The sequence below is a fragment of the Acipenser ruthenus genome, chromosome 32, assembly GCF_902713425.1.
Source record: "Acipenser ruthenus chromosome 32, fAciRut3.2 maternal haplotype, whole genome shotgun sequence".
Taxonomy (NCBI): domain Eukaryota; kingdom Metazoa; phylum Chordata; class Actinopteri; order Acipenseriformes; family Acipenseridae; genus Acipenser; species Acipenser ruthenus.
The window spans coordinates 6,791,452-6,807,579 of NC_081220.1; the positions used below are offsets into that span (position 1 = coordinate 6,791,452).

The 16,128-nt window shown below is 39.7% G+C and overlaps 1 protein-coding gene across 1 annotated transcript; it reads right to left on the bottom strand.

Moving 5' to 3' along the window:
* Positions 1–487: 487 nt before the first annotated feature.
* LOC117965188 (P2X purinoceptor 4-like) lies at positions 488–13,162 on the bottom strand. Its single transcript, XM_059005956.1, has 9 exons — positions 12,930–13,162; positions 9,961–10,108; positions 7,646–7,717; positions 7,149–7,221; positions 6,378–6,465; positions 3,656–3,736; positions 3,430–3,571; positions 1,088–1,224; positions 488–611 (listed from the first exon to the last, which is right to left on the bottom strand). The coding sequence occupies exons 1-9, from the start codon at positions 13,031–13,033 to the stop codon at positions 488–490; spliced, it is 969 nt and encodes a 322-aa protein (XP_058861939.1). The 5' UTR covers positions 13,034–13,162.
* Between the last annotated feature and the right edge of the window lie 2,966 nt (positions 13,163–16,128).

The following is a 16,128-nucleotide window of genomic DNA, read 5'->3' on the forward strand; positions in this document are numbered from 1 at the left end:
TTAAACTGTGAATGCACTTTATACACAAAGACAGGGACGCATTAGCAGAATACATAGCAAATGTTTTAGACTCACCACACCGAAGTAGGAGAGTGTGGATCCAATGTATGTAATCGTTTTAATTGTATTGAATTTTCCAGCCTTTAGAATAAAAAAATAACCATCAAAAGCAATTTTAAATGTTTACAATAATAAAAACAACAATAATCATAATCATAATAATAAGTCTTTCATTGTGTCAGGACTCTAAACCAGGCTGCAGGTTTGAATGGGAAGGGGTCCTCACATTAAAACTGTCCCTCCTGAAAGAGTCATCTTGAGCAGTTTGAAGGACTGAAAGCTAATTAATAAATCCTATTCTGAATGCAATGCTCTTGGTTACATTTCAAAATAGTGGTTATGAAAAAAACATACTTTTCTTCACAGGACAGGTGTACTTGTTTCAGTGTACATAGTCATGTGATAAATTGATTTAATTTGATATGCACTAAACAGAGTTCAAACTAAGAGTCTTAATCACCTTTCCAGTCACCATGACATCAAACCGGATTCCATACACCTTGAACAATGTGCGCGCTTCCACTCTGTTCTGTTTATAGTATCTTGCAAACCTGCAAATAAAGACCAGCAGATTGTTCTCTGGTATACAGTCCTGCCTGCCATACCCACAGGAATTATCAAGATGCAAATCCGTATCTATTATGGTTTGTCATTCACAAGCACCCTTCAATTTGCAGCAGTACAGCTGCAGTTCAGCAAAGCTGAAATAAAAGGAATGATTTAACGGCATAATGTTGTTGCAAAGCGAGTGCGCTGTTATCCAGCTGCATCCCCTCACTGCCAGAATTAGGAGGTTTAAACTGGAATGCAACAGTACCTGTTCCTGCCACGGGAGGGCGCTCCAGCTCTAAGGCATCGTCACACTTTGAAACAACCAAGACAAATGGCAAAAAGCTTTCACTGTGGCTGACAACTCAAGCCTACCAGTCAACAGTAAGCAATGTCACCATCGCCAGCTCTAGCTAACAGTATATTAGACACTGGAAGCATACCCCTTCTCTGTAATAAAAGACTGTACTGCTCTGACCTGAAGTTCAAGCCAGGGTATAGGGTCTTGTGGCTGTTTTTCTCATCCAGTCTTCGAAAGCTGTACTCCGGGACACACTTGGAAAGCAGCCAATCCAGGTTACATTCCCATTTAATCTGTATTGCTATCACTCCTCCCTGTGATTCAAGTGGAAGTACAAACCACCCTTACAAACATGACAATGAGGTATAAGAGCATGTACAGAATAGGATAAAGTAATGGTAATGACTGACATGTGGACAGACAGAGACACCTCCATATAGTCCCACAATGTCATACTCCCAATAGCGTGTGCTGAATAATGTGAATACCATGTTTCATTCTGGTTTGATAAGAGATTGTCCAGATATATGTAAAAATGTAAGTGAGACTACGGAGGTACGACTGCCTACACTGTATTCCCATTGCTGGGGATTTCTTCCTCTGGGATACAAAAAAAAAGCAATGGGAATTTAAATGTAAAGACCATCAAATACAATTTCTTGCTCAAGTCTAATAATATGATGCAGAATATATATATATATATATATATATATATATATATATATATATATATATATATATATATATATATATATAACAATTCCCTGCTGAAGTCTAATCAAATACAATTTCAGACCATCAAATACAATTTCTTGCTCAAGTCTAATAATATGATGCCGAATATTTAGTACTTCTAGTTTTAAGGACACAAGATCCCCCACCTTTAAACCTGTAGAGAAATAGATCAAATACAAGTTATTGCAGACACTCAATTTATATTAAGAAACATGTTTGTAGTTTAAATCAAGGATAATGTAAGGGATTTAAACAAATCAGATGCACTGCGCTCAGCACAGCTGCAAGGTATGCTGGAACACAAAGACGTAGCAAAAACAAGGTTCAGCTTCACACCACATTTAGGCAAGATATATAAGACAGGCATTTGAGAAGCATTCAAGAGGATCCTTCATGAACACACAACAGTGTTGTGACAGATGCTCTCCCAGAGATTAGGGAACTCATTACTCATTCATTTCTGCTAATAACTAGAAGCCACATTATGGTGTCTAAAAATAATGATTAAGGTGCAGAAGTGTGACACTTGATTACTGGAATCAATAAAGGAAATGTGTTCAATTCGGTTTCAATTCTTGTTGTGTGCACTCCTTCACACACAGATACGGACAGGATGTAGTTTCCTTACACCTGCATCACTCTATGATCCAAACAAGCATACTCTTCAGCACAAGAACAGGGGCACAGTAAGACAATGAATAAGCATACTCTTCAGCACAAGAACAGAGACACAGTAAGAACATGAATAAGCATACTCTTCAACACAAGAACAGGGGCACAGTAAGAAAATGAATAAGCATACTCTTCAGCACAAGAACAGGGGCACAGTAAGAAAATGAATAAGCATACTCTTCAGCACAAGAACAGAGACACAGTAAGAACATGAATAAGCATACTCTTCAGCACAAGAACAGAGACACAGTAAGAAAATGAATAAGCATACTGTTCAGCACAAGAACAGGGGCACAGTAAGAAAATGAATAAGCATACTCTTCAGCACAAGAACAGAGACACAGTAAGAAAATGAATAAGCATACTCTTCAGCACAAGAACGGGGGCACAGTAAGAACATGAATAAGCATACTCTTCAGCACAAGAACAGGGGCACAGTAAGAACATGAATAAGCATACTCTTCAGCACAAGAACAGAGGCACAGTAAGAACATGAATAAGCATACTCTTCAGCACAAGAACAGGGGCACAGTAAGAAAATGAATAAGCATACTCTTCAGCACAAGAACAGAGACACAGTAAGAAAATGAATAAGCATACTCTTCAACACAAGAACAGAGGCACAGTAAGAAAATGAATAAGCATACTCTTCAGCACAAGAACGGGGGCACAGTAAGAACATGAATAAGCATACTCTTCAGCAAAAGAACAGAGACACAGTAAGAACATGAATAAGCATACTCTTCAGCACAAGAACAGGGGCACAGTAAGAAAATGAATAAGCATACTCTTCAGCACAAGAACAGGGGCACAGTAAGAAAATGAATAAGCATACTCTTCAGCACAAGAACAGAGGCACAGTAAGAAAATGAATAAGCATACTCTTCAGCACAAGAACAGAGGCACAGTAAGAAAATGAATAAGCATACTCTTCAGCACAAGAACAGGGGCACAGTAAGAAGCAAGACAATGATCTCTGCTTTGAATTGCCTTCTGTTTTGTTTTCTCATTTCTCTGCGATTAAATGCATATGGTTGCAATTGGCAGCCCTGACCCTGAGAACAGAAGCCCTATTGTGTGACTCTATGGAGGTAAAAGAACCAGAAATGAACCTCAACAGCCATTTCTGTGAAGTCCTCCCCGGCTTCTTGGACAATATCTCGCAGGCGAAATTTCGGGCAGTATGGGTCCGTCGTTCGGTTAAAAATACAGTTTTGCAGATAGGTTTCATTCAACTCCGGCAAAATGTTTCTCCTGTAAAAAAAATAAACGTGACATTATTTTAATAGAGCACACTGAATGCACTACAGTAGGTTAGCTTGTAATCTAGAGCCTTACTTTGTGTAATTGAAGTTAATGAATCCAATGTTGTTTTTAATAAAGATGGTGACATTTTCTGCTGATCCAAAAATAGCAGGTCTAGGTAGAAAAAAGAATGACATTATTTACTGAGAATCATCTTTCATGCCCTTTGAGTCTTTATTATTAGGCAAACACTGACAAGTGGCTCCCATAGCTTATGCCTTTTATCATGTATTTTTCAAGAAAGTGTAACATTATAAATAGAAGCCATTAGGCACATACGATTTGATCCCATCAGTGAACCCCCGACCATGCCATCCAGAGCTCTTACTAGTGGAGCTCAGTTGACTGAAGGTTCAGCGAGTGTCCTCCGATCCCACGACCGAGCCAGTTTCCTTTTCTGCACCCAGGAACTCGAGAGAGGATGTCAGCGAGCTGCCGGCCTCTGGAGGACAAAGGCCAGCCCTGCAGAGGTCTCCGAGTTCACTGGGTGCCTGGCCAGTAGGGACCTGTGTAGCATGATGAGGAGAAACAGTCTGTGCCGGGTTTGCCTCCCTAACCTGCAGGAGCACCAGAGCCACTGTGACGGTCCTTCCGCAAACCCCCAGCAAAGACTGGCAACATCGCACAGCCAGGATCCGGACCTGTGCTCCCATGACTATATGACTCACCTGCACATCACACGCTGTGCTTGTACCAGCAACATCACACAGCCAGGACCCGGACCTGTGCTCCCCTGACTATATGACTCACCTGCACATCACACGCTGTGCTTGTACCAGCAACACTGCACAGCCAGGATCCAGACCTGTGGTCCCCTGACTATAAGACTCACCTGCACATCACACGCTGTGCTTGTACCAGCAACATCACACAGCCAAGACCTGGACCTGTGGTCCCCTGACTATATGACTCACCTGCACATCACACACTGTGCTTGTACCAGCAACACTGCACAGCCAGGATCCAGACCTGTGGTCCCCTGACTATAAGACTCACCTGCACATCACACGCTGTGCTTGTACCAGCAACATCACACAGCCAAGACCTGGACCTGTGCTTCCCGGACTATATGACTCACCTGCACATCACATGCTGTGCTTGTACTAGGTGAGTCACTCTTGGACCCCCCTCAGAAACTGTATTCTATCTAAAATACAGACACCCTGTCAATTTACCAGACTGTAGTATAGGGTGGTGCAAATCTGGTAAAGTGATTTTTTTTGGATAATAAACCCACATTCTGAAAGTAACCCATCCAGAGAGCTATGCACACCAAACTTTACGACTAACTGAAATGAGGAACAGATACTATATATAAAAGGCTTAACTAAAGGCAATAGCCAAAACGTTTGTCAACTTTAAGTAACAGACTTTGTACTTTTGAGTTTGTACAAAACGTACACAGTACCACACCTGTGATCTATAATACACAGACACAGTACCACACCTGTGATCTATAACACAAGTACACAGTACCACACCTGTGATCTATAACACAAGTACACAGTACCACACCTGTGATCTATAACACAAGTACACAGTACCACACCTGTGATCTATAACACACGTACACAGTACTACACCTGTGATCTATAACACACCTGTGATCTATAACACACGTACACAGTACCACACCTGTGATCTATAACACACGTACACAGTACTACACCTGTGATCTATAACACACCTGTTATCTATAACACACGTACACAGTACCACACCTGTGATCTATAACACACGTACACAGTACCACACCTGTGATCTATAACACACCTGTGATCTATAACACACGTACACAGTACCACACCTGTGATCTATAACACACGTACACAGTACTACACCTGTGATCTATAACACACGTACACAGTACTACACCTGTGATCTATAACACACCTGTGATCTATAACACACGTACACAGTACCACACCTGTGATCTATAACACACGTACACAGTACCACACCTGTGATCTATAACACACGTACACAGTACTACACCTGTGATCTATAACACACGTACACAGTACTACACCTGTGATCTATAACACACCTGTGATCTATAACACACGTACACAGTACCACACCTGTGATCTATAACACACGTACACAGTACTACACCTGTGATCTATAACACACCTGTGATCTATAACACACGTACACAGTACCACACCTGTGATCTATAACACACGTACACAGTACTACACCTGTGATCTATAACACACCTGTTATCTATAACACACGTACACAGTACCACACCTGTGATCTATAACACACGTACACAGTACCACACCTGTGATCTATAACACACCTGTGATCTATAACACACGTACACAGTACCACACCTGTGATCTATAACACACGTACACAGTACTACACCTGTGATCTATAACACACGTACACAGTACTACACCTGTGATCTATAACACACCTGTGATCTATAACACACGTACACAGTACCACACCTGTGATCTATAACACACGTACACAGTACCACACCTGTGATCTATAACACACGTACACAGTACTACACCTGTGATCTATAACACACGTACACAGTACTACACCTGTGATCTATAACACACCTGTGATCTATAACACACGTACACAGTACCACACCTGTGATCTATAACACACGTACACAGTACCACACCTGTGATCTATAACACACCTGTGATCTATAACACACGTACACAGTACCACACCTGTGATCTATAACACACGTATACAGTACCACACTTGTGATCTATAACACACGTACTTGGGAGCATCCCTGCTTTTCTCTGTCGGACACCAGGCAAACACCTCACAGGTTTTTGTGAATTCATAGCATGTGCCAGTCTGAACCCCTGAGGATAAAAAAAAAAAAAAAACATTGTAAGTTTTCTAAATCTGCTTTATTCAGCTTTTTCCCCACCGTATTTCCTTCCTTTGAAAGATTGCTCACGGTACTATCTGAATGATCTAAAAAGTGGCAGATTCTAATTCTCAACATTCATCAGGGATGGTTTTCCATCAACAGGGATTGATAGGACATGACTAAACACAATACAAATACAGTGATAGGAGGTCTGTAATACACTAGGAAGCAAGTTTACAGGAGGAAATATCGATCAAATAAATCAGTAAGCCTCTTCTAAGAGGTTTTCTAAGTTAGGTAGGTTAAGGAAATAATTACACAGTTGGATATAGAGGCACTGAAAGTGGTTTGAAAATATAGATTGTTTTAAAACCTTACCTTTAATCATACCTTTAAGCCAGGCTCGTTTTGATGTAACTAACATTTAGAACACTGTGTATCTGGGAGTATTCCACTGTTTTATTTAACAATGGAATTGTGACGGGATGAAAACCCCTCACTTGTAAATTGTGTTTATTTGGGGAATTTTATTTTCTTAGTCTGTTTTGTACCAGTACTTGTTTTCACAGGAATGATCCTTGCCGTGGAGTTTTGCAGAATCTATATTCCATACACACATGCCTAAAGATAGCAGCTCAACTGAAACAAACACTAGAGCAAAAGATAACATACCATTACTCTTCGGGTTAGTATATCCCTTTGTGCAATTCTTATCTGAGCTGCATGTTGTTCCAGATTCTGGTCCCTAAAGAAGATGGAAAAGGATGGTTTCTGTACACATGCTGCATCATTGGACCTGTTTTTGTTGTTGGGCATCAACAATGACATGTTAAGCTTGCCCATATTTGTAACGTCAGACAAAAATGTTGAAAAACAGAATTCAAATCAAACCTGTTTATAAATCACTAAAGTTTTGGAAGAATGCTGTGGAATTCACATTTGTGTAAATGGGCTGTCAAGTAAGTGAACACTGAATGAATGACATGCTTCCTGTAATATAGAGGCTAAAAACGGCATCTCATTGTTTCAAGTCAGATTCAGTCATGAAGGGCAAGACAGAACACCTGACACTGGGAGAGGGACGACTGTAGGTGATTGGCTGGTAGGTGCTTCCATATATACCTTTGCTAATATACATTATAGATGCCAACATATTTGAAAGTAGTTACCTCTGAACAGATGCCTTGTCTTTGATTCTCTGTGACTACTGCATTAGTAACAACAAAAAAGGAGTCCTTCCCCTGTGAGAAAATGAGAATTGAAATACAAATTAGGACACGAACAGCACTTTAAATGTTAGTGTTTATTATTTAGAGCAATAGACAAATGAGGACCAATTAGATTATTCAATGTTGTTTCATAAAGCAGAATATTGAATTAACTGTTTGATGATGAAAGTAAAGGCACTCTGATGATTTATTATAATAATAGTGAGAAGGTATTCAAGTGTAGCGGATAGGAGCGCAGGACCCAGGGGATCCTTTTCTATTATAACCAATACAGCAATACTTGATTATGGTTAACAATGTCTGCGGTTATATAAAGTAGCCATTGATTGTGAATGTAATCTGCTCATGTGAAAGAAAGAAACATTGTTTTCATTCCTATTTACAATAGTGCGAGTCTGTGCAGAGTTGGCTGTTCACACAATCATAGCTTGCCTGAGCAGCGTCTATCACAGTTTTCTTTATGTTCTTTCTACGTTTGCTTTTCTTTGTAGCTCGAGTTTTATCATATTAGCTCGCTGCACGTGTAATGTATTGTAGTGGGTGGTTAGTTAGGGCTATATATTTTCATATGCATTAAAATCGCTGTTTTCATATGTATAATTAAGGGGCCAATTGGCATGGTAGGCTTGTGTGTTTTTTTTTTCTTTGCTTCTCTTACTGTCATTCAGGTGCTGACGTTGTCCTGTCAATAAACCAGCCTTGCTGCCTGCCTGTGCTTCATTAGTCTGCGTACCTGTCACCTCGGCAACCGCTGATGCTGTTCTGCTATTGACTCAACTACTTCAGGAAGCCTATACTCACCCGTGTCATTTAAAAATGGGGAAGGAAACTAGCAGAGAAAGGAGGGGCGAACACATTTTGAAAGCGTTGGGCAGAGGTGAGAGCGAGTATCGTATTTGTTTTTGTTGTTTATCTTTTTCGTGCTGAAAGAAAGCTGTTCTAACTAAGCCGGCATCCAGCTCAGTAGCGTCCTGTGAGCTGCAGCACCGCATCTGAGTTTTCGCTGTTTGGTTACCGGTAGCGGTAAGCCTTGTCTTGCGAGGCGAGTGTTGAATGTGTTTTTTATTTGTTATATAGTACTGCTCGCTCTCCGCTCTGCGAAGCGCTTACTAGTGATTGCAGGTCTGCACTACATTGTACTGTATGCTATGGTTTGCTTTTGAATGGTTTCAGTCTGTATGGCAGACGGTTTACAAGGTACCATCCCTTCTTGGTATACTAATACTAATATGTATCTATGCTACTGCCTTTTTGTATTTTAAACTAATAGATTTAAATATTGTGACGCTGTGGAGGTATTGTGGATATTGTGCAATAGATTTATAACGGGTATTAAACTTCCAAAAAGATGTTACCTAGATAATTGTTGTTTCTAAACTACTGGGTTTTTCTTAATCTATTTAAGAATAAAGGTTACCTGCAAAACTGATATGCACCACTGATACTGATATTTTATACTCTCTACTAGCTGCTTGTAAAGGATTGGGAACATGTGAGTGGTAGTTTACACGTTTGGAATTTATTTTTTTGATTTGAATACTACACGGGATTTGTGTAATGGTTTTATTTGATTTTACTTTGATTTGTGTAATATTGTATTGAGTTTCACCTTTTGTTTTGTTGTGGATTTGGTTTTGTAGTTGCTGCTTGAAGATTTCTCCTCTCCTCTACAAAGTAATGAAGGTTGTATTGAATACTCTTAATACAATATTGTCTGTACACACCGATTTGAGTTAAGACTGAGTATTTGTAAATCCATTAAGAGCTCTGTTAATTGGTTGAATCTTGAGCGTTTGATAGCATTGCTGTGTCTGCAATTAGTAAATTTATTCTAATTTTAGTAACCCATTTAATTTATTGCGAAATTTTGCACAATAATATTCCTGTGTTTCTACCAGTTGCCATTTTAAAAATAAAACTGTTTTTGAAACTTCAGTTGTGTCTCTGCCTCCTTGCATGGTGCACCATACTGTTGCTCACCCAATTAAAGAACCTCAGCATTTTGAATTCTAAAGTGAACTTTAAGGTTTACAAGAGGAACTTGCGCTCTTTAAACACAAGGTGGCGTAGTTGGTTTTTGGTCATAGGACCGTTTGAACAATTTAAGCCGTGTAGTAACCCACTACAGTATTTGCTCCTATGAGCAAATATCCTTGCACTACATCTCATATTAACAATTGTATAGAACTGCTGCACCTTATACCATAGTATTCGTAACATTGACGACGTGACGAGGTATGCTGTTAGTGTGTTACCTGTGATAGAGCACTGTGATCGGCGGCATCCAATAATATTCTGTACCATCTGTCGTCATTGGTAACTGCCACTCCCTTCATTTTCGTGGTCACCGAGCTGACAAGGTTATCATGTTTTTGGTATTCCTTATAGTAAAACAGCATGACACTGCCGAGGTGCAAACACAGTGTTAGCAGAGAATGGATAGAGAAAAAACAACATGACACTGCCGAGGTGCAAACACAGTGTTAGCAGAGAGAATGGATAGAGAAAAAACAGCATGACACTGCTGAGGTGCAAACACAGTGTTAGCAGAGAGAATGGATAGAGAAAAAACAGCATGACACTGCTGAGTTCAAACACAGTGTTAGCAGAGAAGACAGATAGAGAAAAAACAGCATGACACTGCTGAGTTCAAACACAGTGTTAGCAGAGAAGACAGATGGAGAAAAAACAGCATGACACTGCCGAGGTGCAAACACAGTGTTAGCAGAGAATGGATAGAGAAAAAACAACATGACACTGCCGAGGTGCAAACACAGTGTTAGCAGAGAGAATGGATAGAGAAAAAACAGCATGACACTGCTGAGGTGCAAACACAGTGTTAGCAGAGAGAATGGATAGAGAAAAAACAACATGACACTGCCGAGGTGCAAACACAGTGTTAGCAGAGAGAACGGATAGAGAAAAAACAGCATGACACTGCTGAGTTCAAACACAGTGTTAGCAGAGAAGACAGATACAGAAAAAACAGCATGACACTGCTGAGTTCAAACACAGTGTTAGCAGAGAAGACAGATAGAGAAAAAACAGCATGACACTGCTGAGTTCAAACACAGTGTTAGCAGAGAAGACAGATGGAGAAAAAACAGCATGACACTGCCGAGGTGCAAACACAGTGTTAGCAGAGAATGGATAGAGAAAAAACAACATGACACTGCCGAGGTGCAAACACAGTGTTAGCAGAGAGAATGGATAGAGAAAAAACAGCATGACACTGCTGAGGTGCAAACACAGTGTTAGCAGAGAGAATGGATAGAGAAAAAACAGCATGACACTGCTGAGTTCAAACACAGTGTTAGCAGAGAGAATGGATAGAGAAAAAAATTGGTAACACTTCAGGATTATATTATAATTATGCACAACAAATGTTGACAGTGTAAGCCTGCAGTCTGTGGCAGATTTCAAATTTAAATGTATTTATTTAAGCAAGATAGAACCCTTGAGCTATACATCTCGTTTACAAGGAGGTCCCGGCAACATTACAAAATCAATGGCAGAAAAGACATCAGTTCAATTAGACAAAAAACAACTAAAACAATCATAAAAACATAAATACAAAATAAAAGCATAAAAAGTCAAACAGATTTACATGATTCTACCCAGAGACAATATTTATAGGATTTACAACCCTGGTCAGATGACTGTTTTTATGTGCGACGGCAAGGAATTCTGAAGATGAGATGCTTGATATACAAAGGCACGTTGTCCCGTATTGGATCTACATTGAGGGGTTTTAAAAGCAGGCACATCACTTGACCTTGGTGAACAGGTCGAATTAGGTTACATGTCATAGGTAGAGGGAAAACTAATCTCAATACTGGAGCACCAGAACTCTGAATTACCCAGGATGATGATAAAGATCAGGAATTAATAGTTAATAATCCTCTCCTTCATGTGGCAGGTCTCAATTTTTAAGACCTTAGCAGCAAACACTGACCGAACATCGAATTTATTATTATATAACCCCCTTTAACACAAACTGGGTTATTGGTATAGCTGGTTTAAAAATAGCCCTCTAGGACCGCTGCGGAATCCGCGTTAGGGAGGGTGTGCGTCGTGGGTGTGTGTTAGAACCGAACAAAAATGAGGAGACCCAAGATAGAATTACACGTGTATTAGAGCTCCCCGAAGACATAAATAAAAGAAATAAATCAGATCAGGCACTGGAGGGACGTTATTCACTCCAAATACCCGTTAACATGTTTCCTAAATCTGTAAATATCCCAGATTAAATCGCTGGATTCAACAAAAAATACAGCGAAATACAACCACACTGCTCCAGTTGCCTGCCACCAGACACAGGAGAACAGTCACGTTGAAGTATCAGAAGCAGCATTCGCAGAAGCGGGGCCCAAACTCGCAGTATAAAAACCAGATCGCAGGTTAGTCTGGAGTTATAATTAACCCGATTTAATGAAAATATACCAGTACTACGTGGTGAAGTTGCATTAACAAAATACGTCCACTTGGAATACATAATCACCAGTTTAAAAGAAAATACGTCTGTATTATTATTATTTGTTTATTTAGCAGACGCCTTTGGAGGGGAGCCCATATTCTCCTGGAGGCACCGTGCTCCCAAGCTAATTTGATACACCAAAACCCAGGCCGCTGAAACCTCTACAACACCATAGAGGACATCGGGTAAGGGGCTCCTGTTCATTAACAGCACAGATTATATTATAAACACCCTTTATATATATATATATATATATATATATATATATATATATATATATAATCACCTTTTTTTACAAATTGAATTGTTGTATTTATTCTTAACTATACTATGACCACTACTAATAAGAATATCAGCACTAATAATAATAATAATAATAATAATAATAATAATAATAATAATAACAATAATAATAATAATAATAATAATAACTTATAATTTGCTCAATTAGACCTTTTTTGATTGTTATTAGCTCCGAAAAAGATGCAGATTAAAGATGTTATAGCTAACTTGAAATCTGCAACTGTTTTAGAGCTGAAAGCAAGTAAGAAGATCAAGTGAAGTAAATTATTAGTTCAATTAAGGTTTCATTTAAGTAGAGCTCAGTTGGAATGAAAACCAGAAGGCATCCTCAGGACTGGGTTTGAGAAGCTCTGACCTAGAGGAAAGTCCTCAATTAGATATGTCCAATTTCTTTCAGAGTTAGTGCTTTGTCAGTAGAAATCTTTATCTTGAATTGTGACTCACCAGATTGATATGAAAATGATTCCGTATATACTCCATTGCAGGGATGCCAGTTTAACGCTTCTAATCTTCAGATATTTAACTGTGTTGTAGTCCCACAGACCCATTCTGCTGCCTTTGAACCTGTTCCAAAAGAGACACGTTCCTAATGATCTCCCTTAACACTAGCAGTAAGATTCTCTCGTCGCATGCGCGACTAGCATTGTAGGACCAGTCCTGTAGTGCTACCTTTTATAGTGCTGGAGCCCTGCCAACACTTCCCATGTGTGACAACACCATCACGTTAAAGAACTCCTATTCAAAACCTAATTGTCATTTCTGCCAGTGCATTTTTTTCTTATTAAAAATATATGTAATAATTATTTGAGATTTCACACATTAGCAGTCAATACAACACACGCAACTCAGCTTCTAGATTTATTTTTTAAATCAACAATATGTAGAAATGTAATTTCAGTGATAACAGTAGCTATGTTATAAGTGTGCATTTATTTCACTATGGTGTAATTGGTGTGCACATTTTAATGTGTTTGTTTCACGTTTGTGTTTATTCACAATGATTATTATTTTTTGAATTTTGGACTGATTTGTTTTGATTATTGAATGGCACGTATATTTTCGTTTGCATTTTTTTTCTATCACATTAATGTATGTGTTACACGTGCACATCTGAACTGACATCCGTCCTTTTCTCACTGATTATTCTTCTCAACTCCTGGTTCAAGCTCTTGTAGTTGTGCTTTCCAGACTGGACTACTGTAACGCTCTCCTGCTTCAGCTATTCGCCCCCTTCAGCTCATTCAAAATTCTGCTACTCGTCTGGCATTCAATTCAAGAGCCGTGTTCTTGCCTACAGCTCTCTTCACCACACTGCCCCCTCCTATCTCCAATACCTCGTGTCTCCCTACACCCGCTCTCGCCCTCTCCGCTATGTTAGTCTGGTCAGTAGTGGTTTTAGGCACATGTAACCCATTCAATTGCATAGGCCCCGAGGCAGAAAGGGGCTCTCTGTTGCTGTGGCTCAGTTATTATGTAACGGGGTGACCCACATCACTTTATTTAGGCACTTTTTTATTAAAATTTTACATTGTAGTAATCGCGTTTTGATTTATCACTTTTGATTTATCACTTTTGATTTAATGTTAGTTTGTTTTTGATTTTATCACTGTGTAAAGCACGTTTATTTTTGGCACATTACTTTCTGTAAATTTTGCACTGCACTGGCATGTTGCTGCTCTCCAGTTCTCAGCCCCCATAGGTGTTAATGGGATCATTTGAAGAAGCTGAGCACCTGGTATAAAAGCTCCTGATTTCATCCATTCGAGAGATTGGATTGTGTCATGGATGTGAATCCGGGTTTGTCTGGAGTGGAGGTTGGATGCACAGTCAGCAGGAGCAGAGAAGGAATTAGACTTGTTTGTGTTCAGCAGTGGATTGAGAGAGAAATGAATGAAACAGCCACTGACATTTAGAGCGAAGCGCCTGCTGTGCTTCCTATCTCCCTCCATGTGTGTGTGTTTAACTGTTTTAGATGTAGTATTTTAAAAGGCATTGGGGGTTTTAGAGGAGTGCTGGAGATGGGGAGTTTTAAAGTATTGGTTTTATTTTTTAGTAATCCCCCCCCTCTCTGCGATCGTATTGAGCAGCACTGCACTTTGTTCTTTAATTATAAGAACATAAGAACATAAGAAAGTTTACAAACGAGAGGAGGCCATTCAGCCCATCTTGCTCGTTTGGTTGTTAGTAGCTTATTGATCTCAGAATCTCATAAAGCAGCTTCTTGAAGGATCCCAGGGTGTCAGCTTCAACAACATTACTGGGGAGTTGGTTCCAGACCCTCATAATTCTCTGTGTAAAAAAGTGCCTCCTATTTTCTGTTCTGAATGCCCCTTTATCTAATCTCCATTTGTGACCCCTGGTCCTTGTTTCTTTTTTCAGGTCAAAAAAGTCCCCTGGGTCGACATTGTCTACACCTTTTAGGATTTTGAATGTTTGAATCAGATCGCTGCATAGTCGTCTTTGTTCAAGACTGAATAGATTCAATTCTTTTAGCCTGTCTGCATATGACATGCCTTTTAAACCCGGGATAATTCTGGTTGCTCTTCTTTGCACTCTTTCTAGAGCAGCAATATCCTTTTTGTAACGAGGTGACCAGAACTGAACAAAATATTCAAGGTGAGGTCTTACTAATGCATTGTAAAGTTTTAGCATTACTTCCCTTGATTTAAATTCAACACTTCTCACAATATATCCGAGCTTGTTGGCCTTTTTTTTTTAGCTTCCCCACATTATCTAGATGAAGACATTTCTGAGTCAACATAAACTCCTAGGTCTTTTTCATAGTTCCCTTCTTCAATTTCAGTATCTCCCATATGATATTTATAATGCACATTTTTATTGATTTAATGATTAAACTCTTTATGTTTTTTATTGAATAGTGCAAACCCCATGCCGTGACTATTCTATCTAGACTACACCTGTATTTAATAAAACAGTGTTCACTGCCCTGCATATTGTTGTGGGCTCAGTTCATTTTCCTTCTGATATTTCTGCCTGGCTGATCCCGCCCCGATCAGAAAGAACCAGTGCCCCTCCCGGGTACTACATATAAAACAACAGAACAGTTATTTTTATCTGTACACCACAAGCCATAAACAGAAAAAAACACATGTAAGGGTTTAAAGACATTTAGAATTTTGACACACTGCAAACAAGGTTCCCTTTCAATTCGAAGACGACCATCAACATGACTATGGGATATCCCTGCCCATTGGGTAGGTATTCTGAGCTCTTTATATCAGACCTGCTGATAGGCCCCTTCCTGGGATAATGCACTCGGTCCCGCCCACTGAGGGGTTAAAACCATCATCCTGAGGAAGCCATTTCTCTTTTTCCTTCTCAAGATGGTACGGTAAGAACCTCTGTGTTCAGCTGAGCGTGTGGATAAAAAAGAGCTTCTCGAGTCGAATTGAGTTGATTGTATTTCACTTGCATTCGTGCTGAAAGCTGGCTCGCCGCTTTCCTGGAATCAACGACTCTGAAAAAGACAGAGTCTTTTGCCTTTCTGTCATTCAGCGGCCTCCTCGCTTGCATGGTAGGCCACTCTTTCTTATCTGTCTGTTGTGTGTGAGTGACTGCCTGTGCAGTCACCCTCGCGAGTGGTTGTCTATTTCCTTCTTGGGAGAGCACAGTTCCTCCATGG

Bases quoted from the DNA above. Each gene is read 5' to 3' on its own strand.
- LOC117965188 (XM_059005956.1), bottom strand. From the start codon at position 13,033: ATGGGTCTGTGGGACTACAACACAGTTAAATATCTGAAGATTAGAAGC. The intron at 6,466-7,148 runs GTATGTTATCTT...TTTTATCCTCAG, and splicing joins TACTAACCCGAAGAGTAATG to GGGTTCAGACTGGCACATGC. The intron at 1,225-3,429 runs GTTCATTTCTGG...CTTGAATCACAG, and splicing joins TCACAGAAATGGCTGTTGAG to GGAGGAGTGATAGCAATACA.